The sequence below is a fragment of the Salvelinus alpinus genome, chromosome 3, assembly GCF_045679555.1.
Source record: "Salvelinus alpinus chromosome 3, SLU_Salpinus.1, whole genome shotgun sequence".
Classification (NCBI taxonomy): Eukaryota; Metazoa; Chordata; class Actinopteri; order Salmoniformes; family Salmonidae; genus Salvelinus; species Salvelinus alpinus.
In genome coordinates, this window is record NC_092088.1 from 28094357 (window position 1) to 28113222 (window position 18866).

The 18866-nt window shown below is 41.9% G+C and overlaps 1 protein-coding gene across 1 annotated transcript; it reads left to right on the forward strand.

Annotated features, from left to right (window-relative positions):
• The first annotated feature begins 13097 nt into the window (after positions 1-13097).
• On the forward strand, positions 13098-18861 carry ifnphi4 (interferon phi 4). Its single transcript, XM_071392410.1, has 5 exons — positions 13098-15487; positions 15646-15720; positions 15933-16079; positions 16504-16581; positions 18505-18861. The coding sequence occupies exons 1-5, from the start codon at positions 15350-15352 to the stop codon at positions 18601-18603; spliced, it is 537 nt and encodes a 178-aa protein (XP_071248511.1). The 5' UTR covers positions 13098-15349; the 3' UTR covers positions 18604-18861.
• The last annotated feature ends 5 nt before the right edge of the window (positions 18862-18866 follow it).

An 18866-nucleotide genomic window follows, 5' to 3' on the forward strand; every position in this document is an offset into this window, starting at 1 on the left:
CACGCACAACGACAATCCTAGTGCAGTTAGGCAAATCAGGACACGTGTTAGTCGAATCATCAGACCTGTCAACAGATTGATCCACACTATGTCTACACAAGATATTCTAAGTGTCACTAATTTTAAAATTCAAGCAGTTTGCAAGTCAGTGATCCAAACCTTCAGAGATTAAGCAAAACTAGAGTTGTTATTCACAGATAATAGTTCGGTGAACATTTCAGTTTCTATTATTTTACATGAGCATTGTACTTTATTGGTGAGGTCTAGTAGTACACAGTGTAGATGGGTAGTGTAGGGTGTAGACAGGCATCCTACAGCCAGTAGTTGGTTTGAGAGTTTGACCAATTCTCCTTCCACTTCATCCTTTTGGGATACTTCAAATGTTGGTTCTTATAAATGGACCTTATATGTGTGCTCAAATTTTGTGGTTGCTGCTTAAATTCTGCCAAAATTCAGTGGGGGTGGGTGTAACAGGGTTGAAATAGACATCCTTAGTTGTAGAATTTTGTCATAATTAAACAGCCAGGTTATGTATGTATGGTTGTGGTGCCACCTGCTGTATTATTTGAGTAACTGCATCCCCATATGTATCTATATACATGTGCATGATCACGTAGCATCCAGCCAAAGAATTGTTAAACTTTGATGGAGGTATGTATCGTGATCCATGCTGCACCTAGTGTATCTATATATGTGACACACCACCTGGATTCGGTCTTATGGAGCAACATTTTCATTTCTGGTTTTTACATTGGATAAAAGTAGACTCAGAGCTACAAAATGGTATATCATACACTGCATTTGAGGAGTAATTCTGCTTTGAAAGTTGATCAACTTGTAAACTCACTTTTGAGAAAACCGTCTTTCAATGTTTTGGTACTACTATTAGAGACCCCTTCTTTGTCTACACCCATTCAGCATTGTTCACACCCTCTTAGGCCTTAGCCCCACCTCTTTAAGGGTTGATCCATGCATTCTGTACTAACTTGCCAGCTACTTCCAGACATCTAAGAGAGAGAACAGCTCACTGAACATTACTCGCCCTATCTGTGGTTTCGCGTTCAGAGCGCACACTGGACGCTCTGGCCAATAAGTAGGGTTGTTCCGAAAGCTTTAACCTCACAACTACAGTCAAGCACCCAAACTAACTGGCTAACATTGGCTAGCTACTTCTAGACACATAATGAGAGAACACCCCACTCTGACCATTTTACTTGCCCTAGCAGAGCTGGTTAGGCTTGTTTCATGTTATCCAGAGCGTTGGTGACTGTAACTGTGCTGCTGGCAACAATTGAATTACTCTTTGTTGCCAACGTTTACTGACACCGGACATATTCAACTATTCAACGGGTGTTGAGCATTCAAAAATGCATCAGTTATTCTGCGCTCTGGCACACGAAGACGAGGGTCTTTTGTTAAGAAATTTAGCTAGATAGCTAGCTAGGTAAACAATGAATCCCAACGCATGACGTAACGTTAGTTAGCGAGCCAGCCAGCTATCATTAGCTAGCTAGCTAACAGTACACTTTAACTTGAAAATGAAAATACTTTGTCAAAAGAGTCTTTTGTTAAACTGTCTAGGAACTAGCGGAACCTCTCGCCAACAGCCAATGAAATTGCTGGGCGCCAAATTCAATCAACAGAAATCTCATAATTCAAATTTCTCAAACATACAAGTATTAGACACCGTTTTAAAGATAAAATTCTCGTTAATCCAACCACAGTGTCCGATTTCAAAAAGGCTTTTCGGCGAAAGCAGAACATATATTAGGTCAGCAACTAGTCACAGAAAGCATACAGCGATTTTCCAACCAAAGAGAGGAGTCACAAAAAGCAGAACTAGAGATAAAATGAATCACTAACCTTTGATATTCTTCATCAGATGACACTCCCGGGACAACATGTTACACAATACATGTATGTTTTGTTCGATCAAGTTCATATTTATATCCAAATACCTCAGTTTACATTTGGCTTTGCCTCCAAAACATCCCGTGAATTTGCACAGAGCCACATCAATTTACAGAAATACTCATAATAAACATTGATAAAAGATACAAGTGTTATTCGCAGAATTAAAGATATACTTCTCCTTAATGCAACCGCTGTGTCAGATTTTAAAAAAACTTTACGGAAAAAGCAAACCATGCAATAATCTGAGTACGCTCAGAGACCAACACAACCCAAACAGATATCCGCCATGTTGGAGTCAACAGAAGTCAGAAATAGCATTATAAATATTAACTTACATTTGATCTTCATCAGAATGCACTCCCAGGAATCCCAGTTTCACAATAAATGTTTGATTTGTTCGATAAAGTTCATCATTTATGTCCAAATACCTCCTTTTTGTTAGCGCGTTTAGCCTAGTATTCCAAATTCATGAGGCGCGATCACTAAGAGCAGACAAAGTCAAAAAGTTCCGTTACAGTCCATAGAAACATGTCAAACGGAGTATAGAATCAACCTTTAGGATGTTTTAACATAAATCTTCAATAATGTTCCAACCGGAGAATTCCTTTGTCTTCAGAAATGCAATGGGACTCAAGCTAACTCTCACGTGAACGTGCATGGTCAGCTCGTGGCTCTCTGGGAGAGACCTTACTCAATCCCCTCTCATTCGCTCCCACTTCACAGTAGAAGCATCAAACAAGGTTCTAAAGACTGTTGACATCTAGTGGAAGCCTTAGGAAGTGCAATATGACCCCATAGACACTGTGTATTCGATAGGCAAAGAGTTGAAAAACTACAAACTTCAGATTTCCCACTTCCTGGTTGGATTTTTCTCAGGTTTTCGCCTGCCATATGAGTTCTGTTATACTCACAGACATCATTCAAACAGTTTTAGAATGTTTTCTATCCAAATCTACTAATAATATGCATATATTAGCAACTGGGACTGAGTAGCAGGCAGTTTACTCTGGGCACGCTTTTCATCCAAACGTGAAAATGCTGCCCCCTAGCCCAAACAGGTTAAGACATGTCGCTAGCTAGCTAAACAATGGACCATAATCACAACTCATGACGTTACTACCCTGCATGAATCTGCAGGTAGCTAACCAACCAGGTTCTATGGCTATAACTAGTCGAGCAAATGTGTCTGAGATGCGAAGAATAAGATCATACACATAACGTTAATTAGCAACCCAGCCTGCTAACGTTAGCTAGCTAACAGTACACTTGAAGTGAAACCACTTTCTGTCACAATTAGAAACGTGTAATATCTGAAAATCGTACCAGTATACATCATGGTTGGACGCGTCTCCTGTCTGATGCCATGCATGGTTGCCTTAGTAGTTTGACATTGTAACCCAGACGGGTGTTTTCTCCATCTCCTTAGCTATCAAACTCGAATTCTACTGATTTCAAAACACGGTCCTCCAGAACGTGGAGAGCATACACATAACGTTAGCTAGCGAGCCAGCCAGCTAACGTTAGCTAGCTAACTGTACACTTTAACTTGACATTAGGTTTATGTAGTTTTACTACATTTTTTTTTAAACGCAGCGTTCGACACGATTACCTAAACATACTGACCAGCTCCAATAGACAAACGCGTGCTATATGGTAGACCAATCCAAACTCAACTCTCGGCATGTCCAACCCACTCATTATCTCAGCCTTCTTTTTCTGTGGCTAAATCAACTAGGCTCATAATTTAACAATTTTATTCGTATTTACAGATGGCATACAGGTTTGATATTAAGGTATATGAAAGTTCACATGTTCGAGAAGGCATTTCTGCCAAAAAACGCATTTTGCTAAAATATTTTTTCAGTTCAAACAGCTCTCCTGTAAATTCGCGACATACGCCTAGTTTCCTGTGTCAGGTCACAAATGTGCGCATGGTCACGCAGCATCCAGCCAAAGAATTGTTAAACTTTGATGGGGGTACAGTTGAAGTCAGAAGTTTACATTCACTTAGGTTGGAGTCATTAAAACTTGTTTTTCAACCACTCCACAAATTTCTTGTTAACAAACTATAGTTTTGGCAAGTCGGTTAGGATATCTACTTTGTGCATGACACAAGTGATTAAACCGATAATTGTTTACAGACAGATTATTTCACTTATTTCACTCACTGTATCACAATTCCAGTGGGTCAGAAGTTTACATACACTAAATTGACTGTGCCTTTAAACAGCTTGGAAAATTCCAGAAAATGATGTCATGGCTTTAGAAGCTTCTGATAGGCTAATTGACATAATTTGAGTCAATTGGAGGTGTACCTGTGGATGTATTTCAAGGCCTACCTTTAAACTCAGCGCCTCTTTGCTTGACATCATGGGAAAATCAAAATAAATCAGCCAAGACCTCAGAAAAAAAATTGTAGACCTCCACAAGTCTGGTTCATCCTTGGGAGAAATTTCCAAATGCCTGAAGGTACGATGTTCATCTGTACAAACAATAGTACGCAAGTATAAACACCATGGGACCACGTAGATGTCATACCGCTCAGGAAGGAGACGTGTTCTGTCACCTAGAGATGAACGTACTTGTGCAAATCAATCCCAGAACAACAGCAAAGGACCTTGTGAAGATGCTGGAGGAAACCGGTACAAAAGTATCTATAATATCCACAGTAAAATGAGTCCTATATCAACATAACCTGAAAGGCTGCTCAGCAAGTAAGAAGCCACTGCTCCAAAACCGCCATAAAAAAAGCCAGACTACGGTTTGCAACTGCACATGGGGACAAAGATCGTACTTTTTGGTGAAATATCCTCTGGTCTGATGAAACAAAAATATAACTGTTTGGCCATAATGACCATCATTATGTTTGGAGGAAAAAGGGGGAGGCTTGCAAGCCGAAGAACACCATCCGTGAAGCATGGGGGTGGCAGCATCATGTTGTGGGGGTGCTTTGCTGCAGGAGGGACTGGTGCACTTCCCAAAATAGAAGGCATCATGAGGAGGAAAATTATGTGGATATATTGAAGCAACATCTCAAGACATCAGTCAGGAAGTTAAAGCTTGGTCGCAAATGGGACTTCCAAATGGACAATGACCCCAAGCATACTTCCAAAGTTGTGGCAAAATGGCTTAAGGACAACAAAGTCAAGGTATTGGAGTGGCCATCACAAAGCCCTGACCTCAATCCTATAGAAAATGTGTGGGCAGAACTGAAAAGGCGTATGCAAGCAAATTCACCCAACTTATTGTGGGGAGCTTGTGGAAGGCTACCCAAAACGTTTGACCCAAGTTAAACAATTTAAAGGCAATGCTACCAAATATTAACTGAGTGTATGTAAACTTCTGACCCACTGGGAATGTGATGAAAGAAATAAAAGCTGAAATAAATCATTCTCTCCATTATTATTCTGACATTTCACATTCTTAAAATAAAGTGTTGATCCTAACTGACCTAAGACAGGGATTTGACTTGGATTAAATGTCAGGAATTGTGAAAAACTGATTTTAAATGAATTTGGCTAAGGTGTATTTAAACTTCCGACTTCAACTGTATGTATCGTGATCCATGCTGCAACCAGTGTTTTCACTTTTAAAATTAGATCTAATGCATGTTAGGCTGAAAACCATATTGTTTTATAATCATTATCGATGTTGACACGTTATGTGATGTTGTGTCATGTATTTATCATTTTATGGACATTTACAATTTGCACGTTGCGTTATGCTAAAGGATCGCAAATGTTCGCCTTGTACTTTCTTTCACGTCACTTAGATTGCATGGTGGGTTTGCAGTTGTGCTGAAGTTCACACAGTGTTGTGTATGTATTCGCAGGTACATGCTCCCAAATTATATGGAATAATGATATGTTCCTGTACATGTGTAGCCCGTGTGCTGTGTTGATTTGTTGTGGCTGTCAGACGGAGTCATTATAAGTTGAGCGCTCTGTAGCCATGTTATAAATGCAATAATGTATCAAATGTATATTATAAATAGACATTTCACTTTTTAAAAAGTATTAGAGTTGCAGCCAAAGAGTTGCTCAACTTTTATGGAGATTGCATGGTGGTTTTGTAGTTGTAATGAAGTTTACATGGTGTTGTGTATGTATTTGCAGAAGAAACTGTGAAAGAGAACAGCACTGTGTCCTTTGTCGATGAGCCATATAAACGCCGTTACACTTGCATTTGACAATAAACGTACTTGACATGACAATGGATTGCAATTAACCCCCTTTTTTTGCTGCTATACAAAGTCTAACCTATTTAATGGGTTAATGGTTCTTTAGAACCTAAGGAAAGAGTTCTTTATATAGCCATACAGGTTCCATTCATAACCTTAAGCATGGCTTAAATATACGTTTTAAAAACATCAAATAGGGTTTAACTATCTTTAAAGCAAAGAACTTTCAATATTTAAAACTATTCTTTTTGTAACGGCTGTCCTCCTCCTCTTCGGATGAAGAGGGAGGGATTGGATTAGGGATTGGACCAAAGCGCAGCGTGATGATTTGACATAATGAAGTTTATTAAAGTAAAGACGAAAACCCGAAAACACTTCAACAAACTACAAAATAACAAACGAACGTAGACTGACCTAAAACATGTGAACTTACATATAACGAAGAACGCACGAACAGGTACAGACTACAAACAAACGATACAGTCCCGTGTGGTAACATATACGGACACAGGAGACAACCACCCACAAACAAACAGTGTGAACAGCCTACCTTTATATGGTTCTCAATCAGAGGAAAACGTCAAACACCTGTCCCCGATTGAGAACCATATAAGGCTAATTACAAACGACATAAACATAGAAACACATAACATAGAATGCCCACCCCAACTCACGTCCTGACCAACTAAACACATACAAAAATAACAGAAAACAGGTCAGGAACGTGACACTTTTTTGGAGTGTACCAAATGTTATAGTCTGTTAGATTTTTCAAAGTGAATACCTCCAACTCTTGGCGCAAACCCCTAGTCATATGATATGAACAACCAATTAAACTGCAAGACCCCTGCTATTTCGAGTGGAGACCCCAGGGATCAGTTACTAATTTGCAGCATTGCTAGCTAGCTACATGTGACTATAACATGTTAGATCAGTTACATTCAATAGCTAGCTAGCTAACTTCCTGAAATCTGTAAGTGACCTATTTTTCCCTACCTGACATTTTAAATAGCTTAGGTAGCTAGCTGTCAAAAATATATTTTCTTTATGAAACTGCAACTGGACCGTGAAAAATGTAGTGTAGGCAAGATAAAACCTGGTTAGGTTAGCTAGGAGAAGAGTGTCTGCCACTTGCCATTTAAGGTAAAGTCTCCCTCTACTTTTTTGTTGTTAAAAATCGTAGTATCACAAACAACTGTTTTAGTAGGGCATGTCATAATGTTGTATGTCGTTCCCCTGTTGACCTTCCTGACAGTAAGACCTGCTCCTCTCCATTACCCAACATACAGCCCACAGTAACTTCAATGCTATTTATATTTCAATGTTACCTAAACCTTCATAAACACAACCAAATATACAGTATATAATGTTTAATTACTGTTAGAATGTTGCTTTTAGCTTGAATCGAGGCCCAACACGTCTTGTTAACTGTTTAGTGCTGGTACAGAGATCATATAATCACTTAACCATGACAATCAATTAAATAAAAATATTTTGTATTCAATATTAATAGATATTCTTACTTGAAAACATAACATGTGTTCAGCACTGTTTATGAAGTGTCCCCAGTGTTGCTTGTTTTTGCCTTGGTTGGAGGTGCATTACATTTTTTTTATAAATCTATAAGATTTAGTAACATTGTCTCTTCCCACCAAAAAGCGAGAAAGTGTTGGTTACTTTTTGCATTTCCATCTCTTGACCTAGTCAGCCATTATAATTATGCTTTAAAAGTTAGTGGTATTAGCAGAGACATAACCAATATCCAGATCTGTATGGAGTTTTAGTTATCCAAAACTAATATAGTGTTTTTGATATTGGGAAAAAAACGTACTCATTTTTCAGCAGCCAATAGGCTATTAAAATGAGGTGAAATCCATATGTTATGGTCACTTTTCTGTGGTTACAGATTGCCTATTTGGAATTAAAAGGTGGCTGTGATGTGAAAGAGTGTGTGGAGGATCATGGCACACATTACCTTTCAAAGACCATGAACTGGAGGGGAATCAATGGAAAGGTGCCCTTCTGCCAACTGCAGCTCAAAGGGATAGTTAATTGTAAGTTAATGTTCTACTGTTGCCAAAGTCCTTCATGAATATTAGAAAGCATAGAAAGAAACTTCTAAATAAACCAAATAAGCCCCAATTTTCATCTAAAGCTGCAGTGTGGAGAAACCGGCTCACGTCCAGTGCAACTCACAAAGAAGTGTGTGGAAAAGCTGTGTTTTTTTCCCCCCTTGGTGCGTGTGACCAACTTGCACCAAATTTCCTGAAGATGTTCATTTTTTAGATTCCGTCTCTCACAGTTGAAGTGTACCTACGATAAAAAGTACAGACCTCTACATGCTTTGTAAGTAGGAAAACCTGCAAAATCGGCAGTGTATCAAATACTTGTTCTCCCCACTGTATATCGACAGAATTAATCGAACAAAAGGACCATTTGTGATGTTTATGGGACATATTGGAGTGCAAACCACAGAAGCTCGTCAAAGGTAAGGCATGAATGATATTTTTATTTCTGTGTTTTGTGTCGCGCCTGCAGGGTTGAAATATGCTTCTCTCTCTTTCTTTACTCTGTTGCTATCCTCAGATAATAGCATCGTTTGCTTTCGCCGAAAAGCCTGTTTGAATTCTGACATGATGGCTGGATTCACAACCAGTGTAGCCTTAATTTGGTATCTTTCAGGTGTGATTTAATGAAAGTTTGATTTTTATAGTAATTTATTTGAATTTGGCGCTCTGCATTTTCTCTGGCTTTTGGCCAAGTGAGACAGTAGCGTCCCGCCTAAACTCAGATTTTTGATAAAAATATTAACTTTACCGAACAAAACATACATTTATTGTGTAACATGAAGTTCTATGGGTGTCATCTGATGAAGATCATCAAAGGTTAGTGAATAATTTTATCTCTATTTCTGCTTTTTGTTACTCCTCTCTTTGGCTGGAAAAATGGCTGTGTATTTCTGTGACTTGGCTCTGACCTAACATAATCGTTTGGTGTGCTTTCGTCGTAAAGCCTATTTGAATTCTGACATGTTGGCTGGATTCACAACAAGTGTAGCTTTAATTTGTTATCTTTCATGTGTGATTTCATGAAAGTTTGATTTTTATAGTAATTTATTTGAATTTGGCGCTCTGCATTTTCTCTGGCTTTTGGCCAAGTGGGAACGTTAGCGTCCCACATATCCCAGAGAATTTAACCAAATAGGGCTATCTTCTGTATACCACTCCTATCTTGTCACAACACAACTGATTGGCTCAAACACATAATGAAGGAAAGAAATTCCACAAATTAACTTTTAACAAGCCACACCTGTTAATTGAAATGCATTCCAGGTGACTACCTCATGAAGCTGGTTGACAGAATGCCATGAGTGTGCAAAGCTGTCATCAAGGCAAAGGGTGGCTACTTTGAAGAATATAAAATATATTTAGATTTGTTTAACACTTTTTTGGTTACTACATGATTCCGTATGTGTTATTTCATAGTTTTGATGTATTCACTGAAATACTAGAGTTTGAATGAGTAGGTGTGTCCAAACTTTTGACTGGTACTATATGTAACAGTATAACTTTAGTACGTCCCCTCGCCCCGACCTCGGGCGCGAACCAGGGACCCTCTGCACACATCAACAACAGTCACCCACGAAGCATCGTTACCCATCGCTCCACAAAAGCCGCGGCCCTTGCAGAGCAAGGGGAAACCCTACTTCAGGTCTCAGAGCAAGTGACGTAACCGATTGAAATGCTATTAGCGCGTACCCGCTAACTAGCTAGCCATTTCACATCCGTTACATATATATATATTTTTTTTTTAATGGTCTGTTTTTGGCATTATTTCATGTCACATATCAATTTGCCAACAATGTTTAGTGACTTAATAAAGCCACATACAAACATTTCTCGATTAAGGCAGCTCCAAAATGTTTCAGTCTAGCTCCGTGCTTTCTGTGGTGGAGGGGCAGCTACGGAATACAGAGAGTGTTGGTAATCTTCTTTAGTTGCACCGTGATTGGCTCAGTGTTCCGTCACTCATGGGGACACTACGTCACCGCAGAATCTACAGGGAGAGTTAGGCAGTTTAAACCCCCTTGGGTGTTGACATAGATTTACATTAGAAGTGCCCATCCAAGAAGGCTCAAGGTCATTGGCCACAGGTAAAATGACGTCAAATCATGTTATGTCTACCGTAGCTTTGATTGGACTGATGAATGCACTAACTGTATGTCGCTCTGGATAAGAGCATCTGCTAAATGACTCAAATGAAAATGTAAATATAGGACAGAGTTCCTGCCTTGTGGTCCAGATACACCCCTATTCTGGAGGACTAATGGCCTGACACTACAGTCTTTATATTGCTGTGTGTCACGTTCCTGACCTGTTTTCCTTTGTTTTGTATTCATTTTAGTTGGTCAGGGCGTGAGTTGGGTGGGTTTGTCTATGTTTGTATTTCTATGTGGGGTTTTGTGTTCGGCCTGGTATGATTCTCAATTAGAGACAGGTGTGTATTGTTTGTCTCTAATTGAGAGTCATACAAAGGCAGCCAGGGTTTCACTGGTGTTTTGTGGGTGTTTGTTCCTGTGTCAGTCCTGTGTCCTCACAGGACAGTTGAAGGTTAGTCACGTTTGTTGTTTTGTAGTTTGTAGTGTCTTGTTTGCTGTTTTTTCATTAAAAGATGGCTTATTTCCCTCAATCCGCATCTTGGTCCTATCCATGCTCCTTCTCGTCTAAGGGGGAGAACAACATTGACTGCCTTTACAGAAACACCCACCACAACAGGACCAAGCGGATTGAGGAGAGAGAAAAAGAACTAAGGCACTGGACACAGGAGGAATGGTCTTGGGAGATCATGGACGGAAAAGGACCCTGGGGAAGGGTTGGAGAGAATCGCCGCTCTCGGGAGGTGAAGAAGGCAGCCACAGCCCAGGAGCGGTGGATTGAGGAGGCAGCACGTATGAGAGGCTGGAAGCCCGAGAGGCTCACCCAAGAATTTCTTGGGGGGGGGCTAAAGGGGAGTGTGGCGAAGCCGGGTTGGATACCTGAGCCAACTCCCCGGGCTTGCCGTGGAGTAAGAGGGCGTCGTACTGGTCAGACACCGTGTTATGCGGTGAAGCGCACGGTGTCCCCAGTACGCGTGCTTAGCCCAGTGCGGGCTATTCCACCTTGCCGCACTGGGAGGGCTAGGTTGGGCATCGAGCCGGATGCCATGAAGCCGGCCCAACGTATCTGGCCTCCAGTACGTCTCCTCGGGCCGGCGTACATGGCACCAGCCTTACAGGTGGTGTCCCCGGTTCGCCTGCATAGCCCAGTGCGGGCTATTCCACCTCGCCGCACTGGCAGGGCTACGGGGTCCATTCAACCTGGTAAGGTTGGGGAGGCTCGGTGCTCAAGAGCACGTGTCCTCCTTCATGGTCCGGTATATCCGGCGCCACCTTCCCACCCCAGCTCAGTACCACCAGTGCCTACACCACGCACCAGGCTTCCAGTGCATCTCCAGAGCCCTGTTCCTCTTCCACGTACTCTCCCTATGGTGCGTGTCTCCAGCCCGGTGCCTCCAGTTCCGGCACCACGCACCAAGCCTCCTGTGCGTCTCCAGAGCCCTGGACGCACTGTTCCTTCTCCCCGCACTCGCCCTGAGGTGCGTGCCCTCAGCCCGGTACCTCCAGTTCCGGTACCACGCACCAGGCCTAGAGTGCGCCACGAGAGTCCAGTGTGCCCTGTTCCTGTTCCCCGCACTCGCCCTGAGGTGCGTGCCCTCAGCCCGGTACCTCCAGTTCCGGTACCACGCACCAGGCCTATAGTGCGTCTCAGCCGGCCAGAGTCTGCCGTCTGCCCAGCGGTGCCTGAACGGCCCGTCTGCCCAGCTCCGTCTGAGCCATCTGTCTGCCCAGCGCCGTCTGAGCCATCTGTCTGCCCAGCGCCGTCTGAGCCATCTGTCTGCCCAGCGCCGTCTGAGCCATCTGTCTGCCCAGCGCCGTCTGAGCCATCTGTCTGCCCAGCGCCGTCTGAGCCATCTGTCTGCCCAGCGCCGTCTGAGCCATCTGTCTGCCCAGCGCCGTCTGAGCCATCTGTCTGCCCAGCGCCGTCTGAGCCATCTGTCTGCCCAGCGCCGTCTGAGCCATCTGTCTGCCCAGCGCCATCTGAGTCATCCGTCTGCCACGAGCCATTGGAGCCGCCCGTCTGTCCCGAGCCAGTAGAGCCGTCCGTCAGTCAGGAGCCGCTGGAGCCGTCCGTCGGTCAGGAGCTGCCGGAGACGCCCGCCGGTCGGGAGCTGCCGGAGACGCCCGCCAGTCAGGAGCTGCCAGAGACGCCCGCCAGTCAGGAGCTGCCAGAGACGCCCGCCAGTCAGGAGCTGCCAGAGACGCCCGCCAGTCAGGAGCTGCCAGAGACGCCCGCCAGTCAGGAGCTGCCAGAGACGTCCGACAGTCCGGAGCTGCCCTACAGTCCGGAGCTGCCCTACAGTCCGGAGCTGCCGTACAGTCCGGAGCTGCCCTACAGTCCGGAGCTGCCCTACAGTCCGGAGCTGCCACTCAGCCCGGACCTGCCGGAGTCCCTCAGCCAGGACCTGCCGGAGTCCCTCAGCCAGGACCTGCCGCCCCTTATCCCGGTGCTGGTCCTTATCCCGGTGCTGCCCCTTATCCCGGTGCTGCCCCTTGTCCCGGTACTGCCCCTTGTCCCGGTGCTGCCCCTTGTCCCGGTGCTGCCCCTTGTCCCGGTGCTGCCCCTTGTCCCGGTGCTGCCCCTTGTCCCGGTGCTGCTCCTTGTCCCGGTGCTGCCCCTTATCCCGGTGCTGCCCCTTATCCCGGTGTTGCCCCTTGTCCCGGTGCTGCCCCTTGTCCCGGTGCTGCCCCTTGTCCCGGTGCTGCCCCTTATCCCGGTGCTGCCCCTTATCCCGGTGCTGCCCCTTCATTTAGGTGGGGTTAGTGGGAGGGTGGTCATTGGGAGGGGGATAAAGAAGCGGGGATTGATTATGGTGGGGTGGGGACCTCGTCCACCGCCAGAGCCGCCACCGTGGACAGACGCCCACCCAGACCCTCCCCTAGACTTTGTGCTGGTGCGCCCGGAGTTCGCACCTTAAGGGGGGGGGTTCTGTCACGTTCCTGACCTGTTTTCCTTTGTTTTGTATTCATTTTAGTTGGTCAGGGCGTGAGTTGGGTGGGTTTGTCTATGTTTGTATTTCTATGTGGGGTTTTGTGTTCGGCCTGGTATGATTCTCAATTAGAGACAGGTGTGTATTGTTTGTCTCTAATTGAGAGTCATACAAAGGCAGCCAGGGTTTCACTGGTGTTTTGTGGGTGTTTGTTCCTGTGTCAGTCCTGTGTCCTCACAGGACAGTTGAAGGTTAGTCACGTTTGTTGTTTTGTAGTTTGTAGTGTCTTGTTTGCTGTTTTTTCATTAAAAGATGGCTTATTTCCCTCAATCCGCATCTTGGTCCTATCCATGCTCCTTCTCGTCTAAGGGGGAGAACAACATTGACTGCCTTTACACTGTGTCTGAACCAGTAACTCTGCTTATTGCACTCTAAACTCGAGGACTTGTCATTGTTTCCCAATCCAGTCTATACTTGACCTGATGATGTCTTGAGACTGATGGAAGAACACCTTTACCACTCCACTCAACCTCCCAGTAATGTCCAGACAGAGTCTCTCACACACCACCTGCCGGGCTAAAACAAATCTCTCTGGTTGATCTTGCTGTTCAGCAGTCACTTTGTTCAGCCCTCACTGAGAGGTTTTTTGCATGCTGTGTTTGAGTCCAAAGTGAGCTGACAGAAATCAGGAAGAAGAGAAGGTCAAAGTTCTAAAGTTGTAAAGGGCAAAGTTGCAGATGCCCTGTCTTTGAATCAGTGGAGAGAAATTGCAGTTAGCTGGAAACTGTCTTTCCAAATAAAACCAAATTTGCAACCAAAAAGGTTTTTATATGACCTGAAAGGGTTCTGGAACATTTCAGTGGGCCTTCTAGATGATTCCAAAGAAACACATTCCAGCCCTCTTTCATTAACCAAAAGCATTTCCAGTTTAATAATAGGGTAGTATGTCACCATGAGATAATATTCAGACAACAATGAAAAAATATGACGTATTTCTTCTTAATCCCGCGGTGAAGCACTGGGGTTTCGTTTCGTTTTACGCTACTCCCACTCATCACCGTGTCGAAAGTCAGCAGGCTACACAGTATTTCATAATCGGGGCTCTCTCTTATCATGTTATTACAACGTCAGCAAACATATTTTCGATGCAAAGTCCACGTGTAGCCTACAGTAAGACTACGATAACATTTCATCATCAGTGATGTTGTCATGCATTTTCGATCTGCTTCAGATGATATTCATGATGTCACACAGCCTGAGGCTCAAATCAAAGTGTATTTGTCATGTGCGCCGAATTCAACAGGTAAAAAAGGTATTAGGTGAACAATAGGTAAGTAATGAAATAAAACAACAGTAAAAAGACAGTGAAAAATAAACACACAATGCAAATAGTCCGGGTAGCCATTTGATTACCTGTTTGATTACCTGTTCAGGAGTCTTATGGTTTGGTGGTAAAAACTATTGAGAAGCCTTTTTGTCCTAGACCTGGCACTCCGGTACCGCTTGCCATGAGGTAGTAGAGAGAACACTCTATGACGGGTGGCTGGATGTATTACGTTTATTTTTATTTTTAAATAGGCCTACGTTTTTTGAAATTAATAACATTATGGGCTTAATATAAATATATTTTTGTTCAATGGCAAACATTAAAGTAGCCCAATTTCGATGGCTACTAAATGAAATAAAACAAATAGGCTAGTTAAAATCATATTGAATAGCCTACATTAATATTTACAGAAAATGACAATTGCAATTTATAGCCTCAGCTCAAGACATGCAAATCGGAAAAAGTGTCTCAAACATGTTTAGATGCGTCCTAGCGTCCTATTCAACGCTGGCTTGGTATGACATTTACAGTAGCCTATTCGATGTGTGTGAATATTGCTAAAAATAATACATTGTCTTTCCAAACACTGTAAAACATAAACGAATATAAATGTCGTGGTAAATATATGCTCTTAATTGTTTTCCAACCGTCGCAGGTACGGAAAGTGAAACAGGTATTGGCTTCACCCTATTCGTTTTGAGAAACTATAAAGGTCGCATTCCTACAGGTAATATGGTATACCTAAACATTAGTAACAAGACAGTTACATTTCACATAGATAAGCCTATTTTGTATTTCAAAGATATACTTTTTTTGCTCCACGTCTCGTTTCCATTACCAACATGCATAGGCCTACGACGTCTTTGCTTATTTGTTTGTTTCTAACCCTGTGCAATGGTTTCTCGATGGGCTGTAGATGGATGGATGATCACAAATTCATACAACACAGTGAGACCTTATTGAAATTACTCAATATTATGGTGAGTAGATTCTTATATTTTTGTTATTCTAAACCATTGCTGTAATTGTATAGTGCCAACAGAAATTGAAGTTAAATTCTATGATTTTGAATATTGTACATTAATGTAAACATTGAATTTGTATTTATCATGTTTTTTTTTTACTCTCTTAAACATAGGGTGAGGAGTTTACTACAGACAGTGTGGACGTACCTTTCCCAGAGGACCTGTACACACAAGCTCAAGATTTACCAGTAAGTTAGGCAGTCTTGTGAGATAGTCAACTTTTAGCATAGGATGTACTGGTGCACAGAGGATGTATGCATTAGCATACATACTGACATTCCAAGAAAATGAACACCCCAACATTATTGTATGTCCATAATTAACTATTTTGATTGGCAAATATTAATAAATTTAGTACGGATCAGGTTAAAGTATTTTCCTCATGTCTTTCATTTTACAGACTGATGATACAATTTGGTTCATCCTCCAAACCCTTGGCAAGATTGCTGAGCTGTTTGATGGGGAACTAGACTCCGTCTGGGATGAGAAGAAAGTGGAGAACTTCCTCAATGTTCTCACCAATCAGTCTGATGGCCTTCAGTCATGTGTAAGTATAACATCTTCCTATTCTACAGCTGGAATAGACATTCTCTAGCCTGGTCCAAGATTAGTTTGTGCTGTCTTGCCAACTCAGTTTGACATTGACAACGATCAAGTTGTCAAAACAGATCTAGGACCATGCATGTTAGACATTTTAATATGAGCACATGTTAATTTGAATGAATGGACTGTGCCTCTCAGAGAGTTGGTGGAATGCAATATCTAGCTTGAGAACGTTACTTTTATTCCACAAACAGACTGTAACTACAGTGCAATTTATTCTCTTCAAATGATTTAAACTACTCATACTTGTGTAATACTTTAATCGGCCTTTTATTTAAATTGGTAATGTATTTGTAGGGAAACACAACACATTGAAAATAACTTATAGGAGATACAAACATTGAGTCATGCTTTTATCATCAATCCAGGTTACGGCCCAGAAAAAAAATAGCAAGAATCTGCAAATGTACTTCAAGAGGCTGAACAACCATGTCCTTAAAAGAATGGTGAGTTTTTATTGAAATAATATTTCATATGTGGCCATAATGAGATGAATCATCATGGTCACAGTGAGCCGTTGGATCCCGTTTTAACAATAATCTTCTACATACAGTACCAGTAAAAAGTTTGGACACACCTACTCATTCAAGGGTTTTATTTTATTTGTACTATTTTCTACATTGTAGAATAATAGTGAAAACATCAACACTTTTAAATAACACATATGGAATCATGTAGTAACCAAAAAAGTGTTAAACAAATCTAAATATGTTTTATATTTGAGATTCTTCAAAGTAGCCACCCTTTGCCTTGACAGCTTTGCATATTCTTGGCATTCTCTCAACCAGCTTCATGAGGTAGTCACCTGGAATGCATTTCAATTAACAAGTGTATCTTGTTAATTTGTGGAATTTGTTTCCTTCTTAATGTGTTTGAACCAATCAGTTGTGGTGTGACAAGATAGGGTTGGTATACAGATGATATCCCTTTTTGGTAAAAGACCAAGTCCACATTATGTCAAGAACAGCTCAAATAAGCAATGAGAAATGACAGTCCATCATTACTTTAAGACATGAAGGTCAGTCAATCCGGAAAATTTCAAGAACTTTGAAAGTTTCTTCCAGTGCAGTCGCAAAAACCATCATGCATGCATCATGCATCATGCATGAAACTCGCTCTCATGAGGACGAAGACCCAGAGTCACCTCTGCTGCAAAGGAAAAGTTCATTAGAGTTACCAGCTTCAGAAATCTGCAATTAACTGTACATCAGATTGCAGCCCAAATAAATTCTTCACAGAGTTCAAGTAACTGACTCATCTCAACATCAACTGTTCAGAATACACTGCGTGAATCAGGCCTTCATGGTTGAATTGCTGCAAAGAAACCACTACTAAAGGATACCAATAATAAGAACAGACTTGCTTGGACAAAAAAATATGAGCAATGGACATTAGACCCATGGAAATCTGTCTTTTGGTCTGATGAGTCCGAATTTTAGATTTTTGGTTCCACAGCATTCTGTGGATATATACGCCATCCCATCTGGTTTGTGCTTAGTGGCACTATCATTTGCTTTTTAACTGGACACCCAAAACACACCTCCAGGCTGGGTAAGGGCTATTTTACCAAGAAGGAGAGTAATGGAGTGCTGCATCAGATGACCTGGCCTCCACAATCACCTGACCTCAACCCAATTGAGATGGTTTGGGATGAGCTGGACCGCAGAATGAGAGAAAAGCAGCCACACATGCTCATCATATGTGGGAACTCCTTCAAGACTGTTGGAAAAGCATTCCAGGTGACTTCTTCATGAAGCTGGTTGAGAGAATGCCAAGAGTGTGCAAAGCTGTCATCAAGGCAAAGGGTGGCTACTTTGAAGAATCTCAAATATAAAATATATTTTGATATGTTTAACACTTTTTTGGTTACTACATGATTCTATATGTGTTATTTCATGGTTTTAATGTCTTCACTATTATTCTACAATGTAGAAAATAGTAAAAATAAAGAAAAACCCTTGAATGAGTAGGGGTGTCTAAACTTTTGACCGGTACTCTGTGTCCATAACAATATACTGTACATACATTAAAAATGGTAGTTACACTGGCAAGTACAGTGTAAGTACATTGTATTTGTAAATACAAAAACATATACATGATTCATTTTGGCTAACCTCCGCTCATCCAATAATTGTTGTTTATTTCGCAAATACTTGAAACTGTTCATGGTGCAATCAGATGTAACAATGTGTACCTATCTACACTGCAGTATTGTGTACTTGTCTAATATAGGGCTCAATGTAATCCTTAATGATAAAGAGCTGCGCTACAGTGCGCTAGAAATTTAAAGGCAATGTTCCCTTCTGTATGATGAGGGTGTTCTGATTTTCAACTGCTAATATGTTTGTGGCTTTGTCATCAATCTGCAGGCATACAGTGCTCATGCATGGGAGCTGGTCAGGAAAGAGGTTAGGACACATCTGAGGAGGCTGGTTCTTCTGGGTTCAGCTACAGAAAACAGCATCTAAACTCAGAGCAACGCAATAATTATGTTCACAATTTATCGTCACGTATGAGTGACATGTATTTCGCCTGTTTTTTTATTAATATTTATTGATTCCACATAGAAATGTGTTTTTTTTAAATCTGGTTTTAAATCTATTTATTTGTGGGGGTATTTATTAACTTTTATTTATTCTGTTGGGATGATTGCTGGATACATTTTTATACACAGAATTACTGTAGATGTATGCTTTTACGTGCTACTTCCTTAAATGCATTTTTGACTACA

What these genes read in the sequence shown, in the direction of transcription:
- ifnphi4 (XM_071392410.1), top strand. Translation starts at nt 15,350, where the DNA reads ATGCATAGGCCTACGACGTCTTTGCTTATTTGTTTGTTTCTAACCCTG. An exon ending in CACAAGCTCAAGATTTACCA is followed by an intron (nt 15,721 to 15,932) that starts GTAAGTTAGGCA and finishes TTCATTTTACAG; the next exon opens with ACTGATGATACAATTTGGTT. An exon ending in CTGATGGCCTTCAGTCATGT is followed by an intron (nt 16,080 to 16,503) that starts GTAAGTATAACA and finishes TCATCAATCCAG; the next exon opens with GTTACGGCCCAGAAAAAAAA.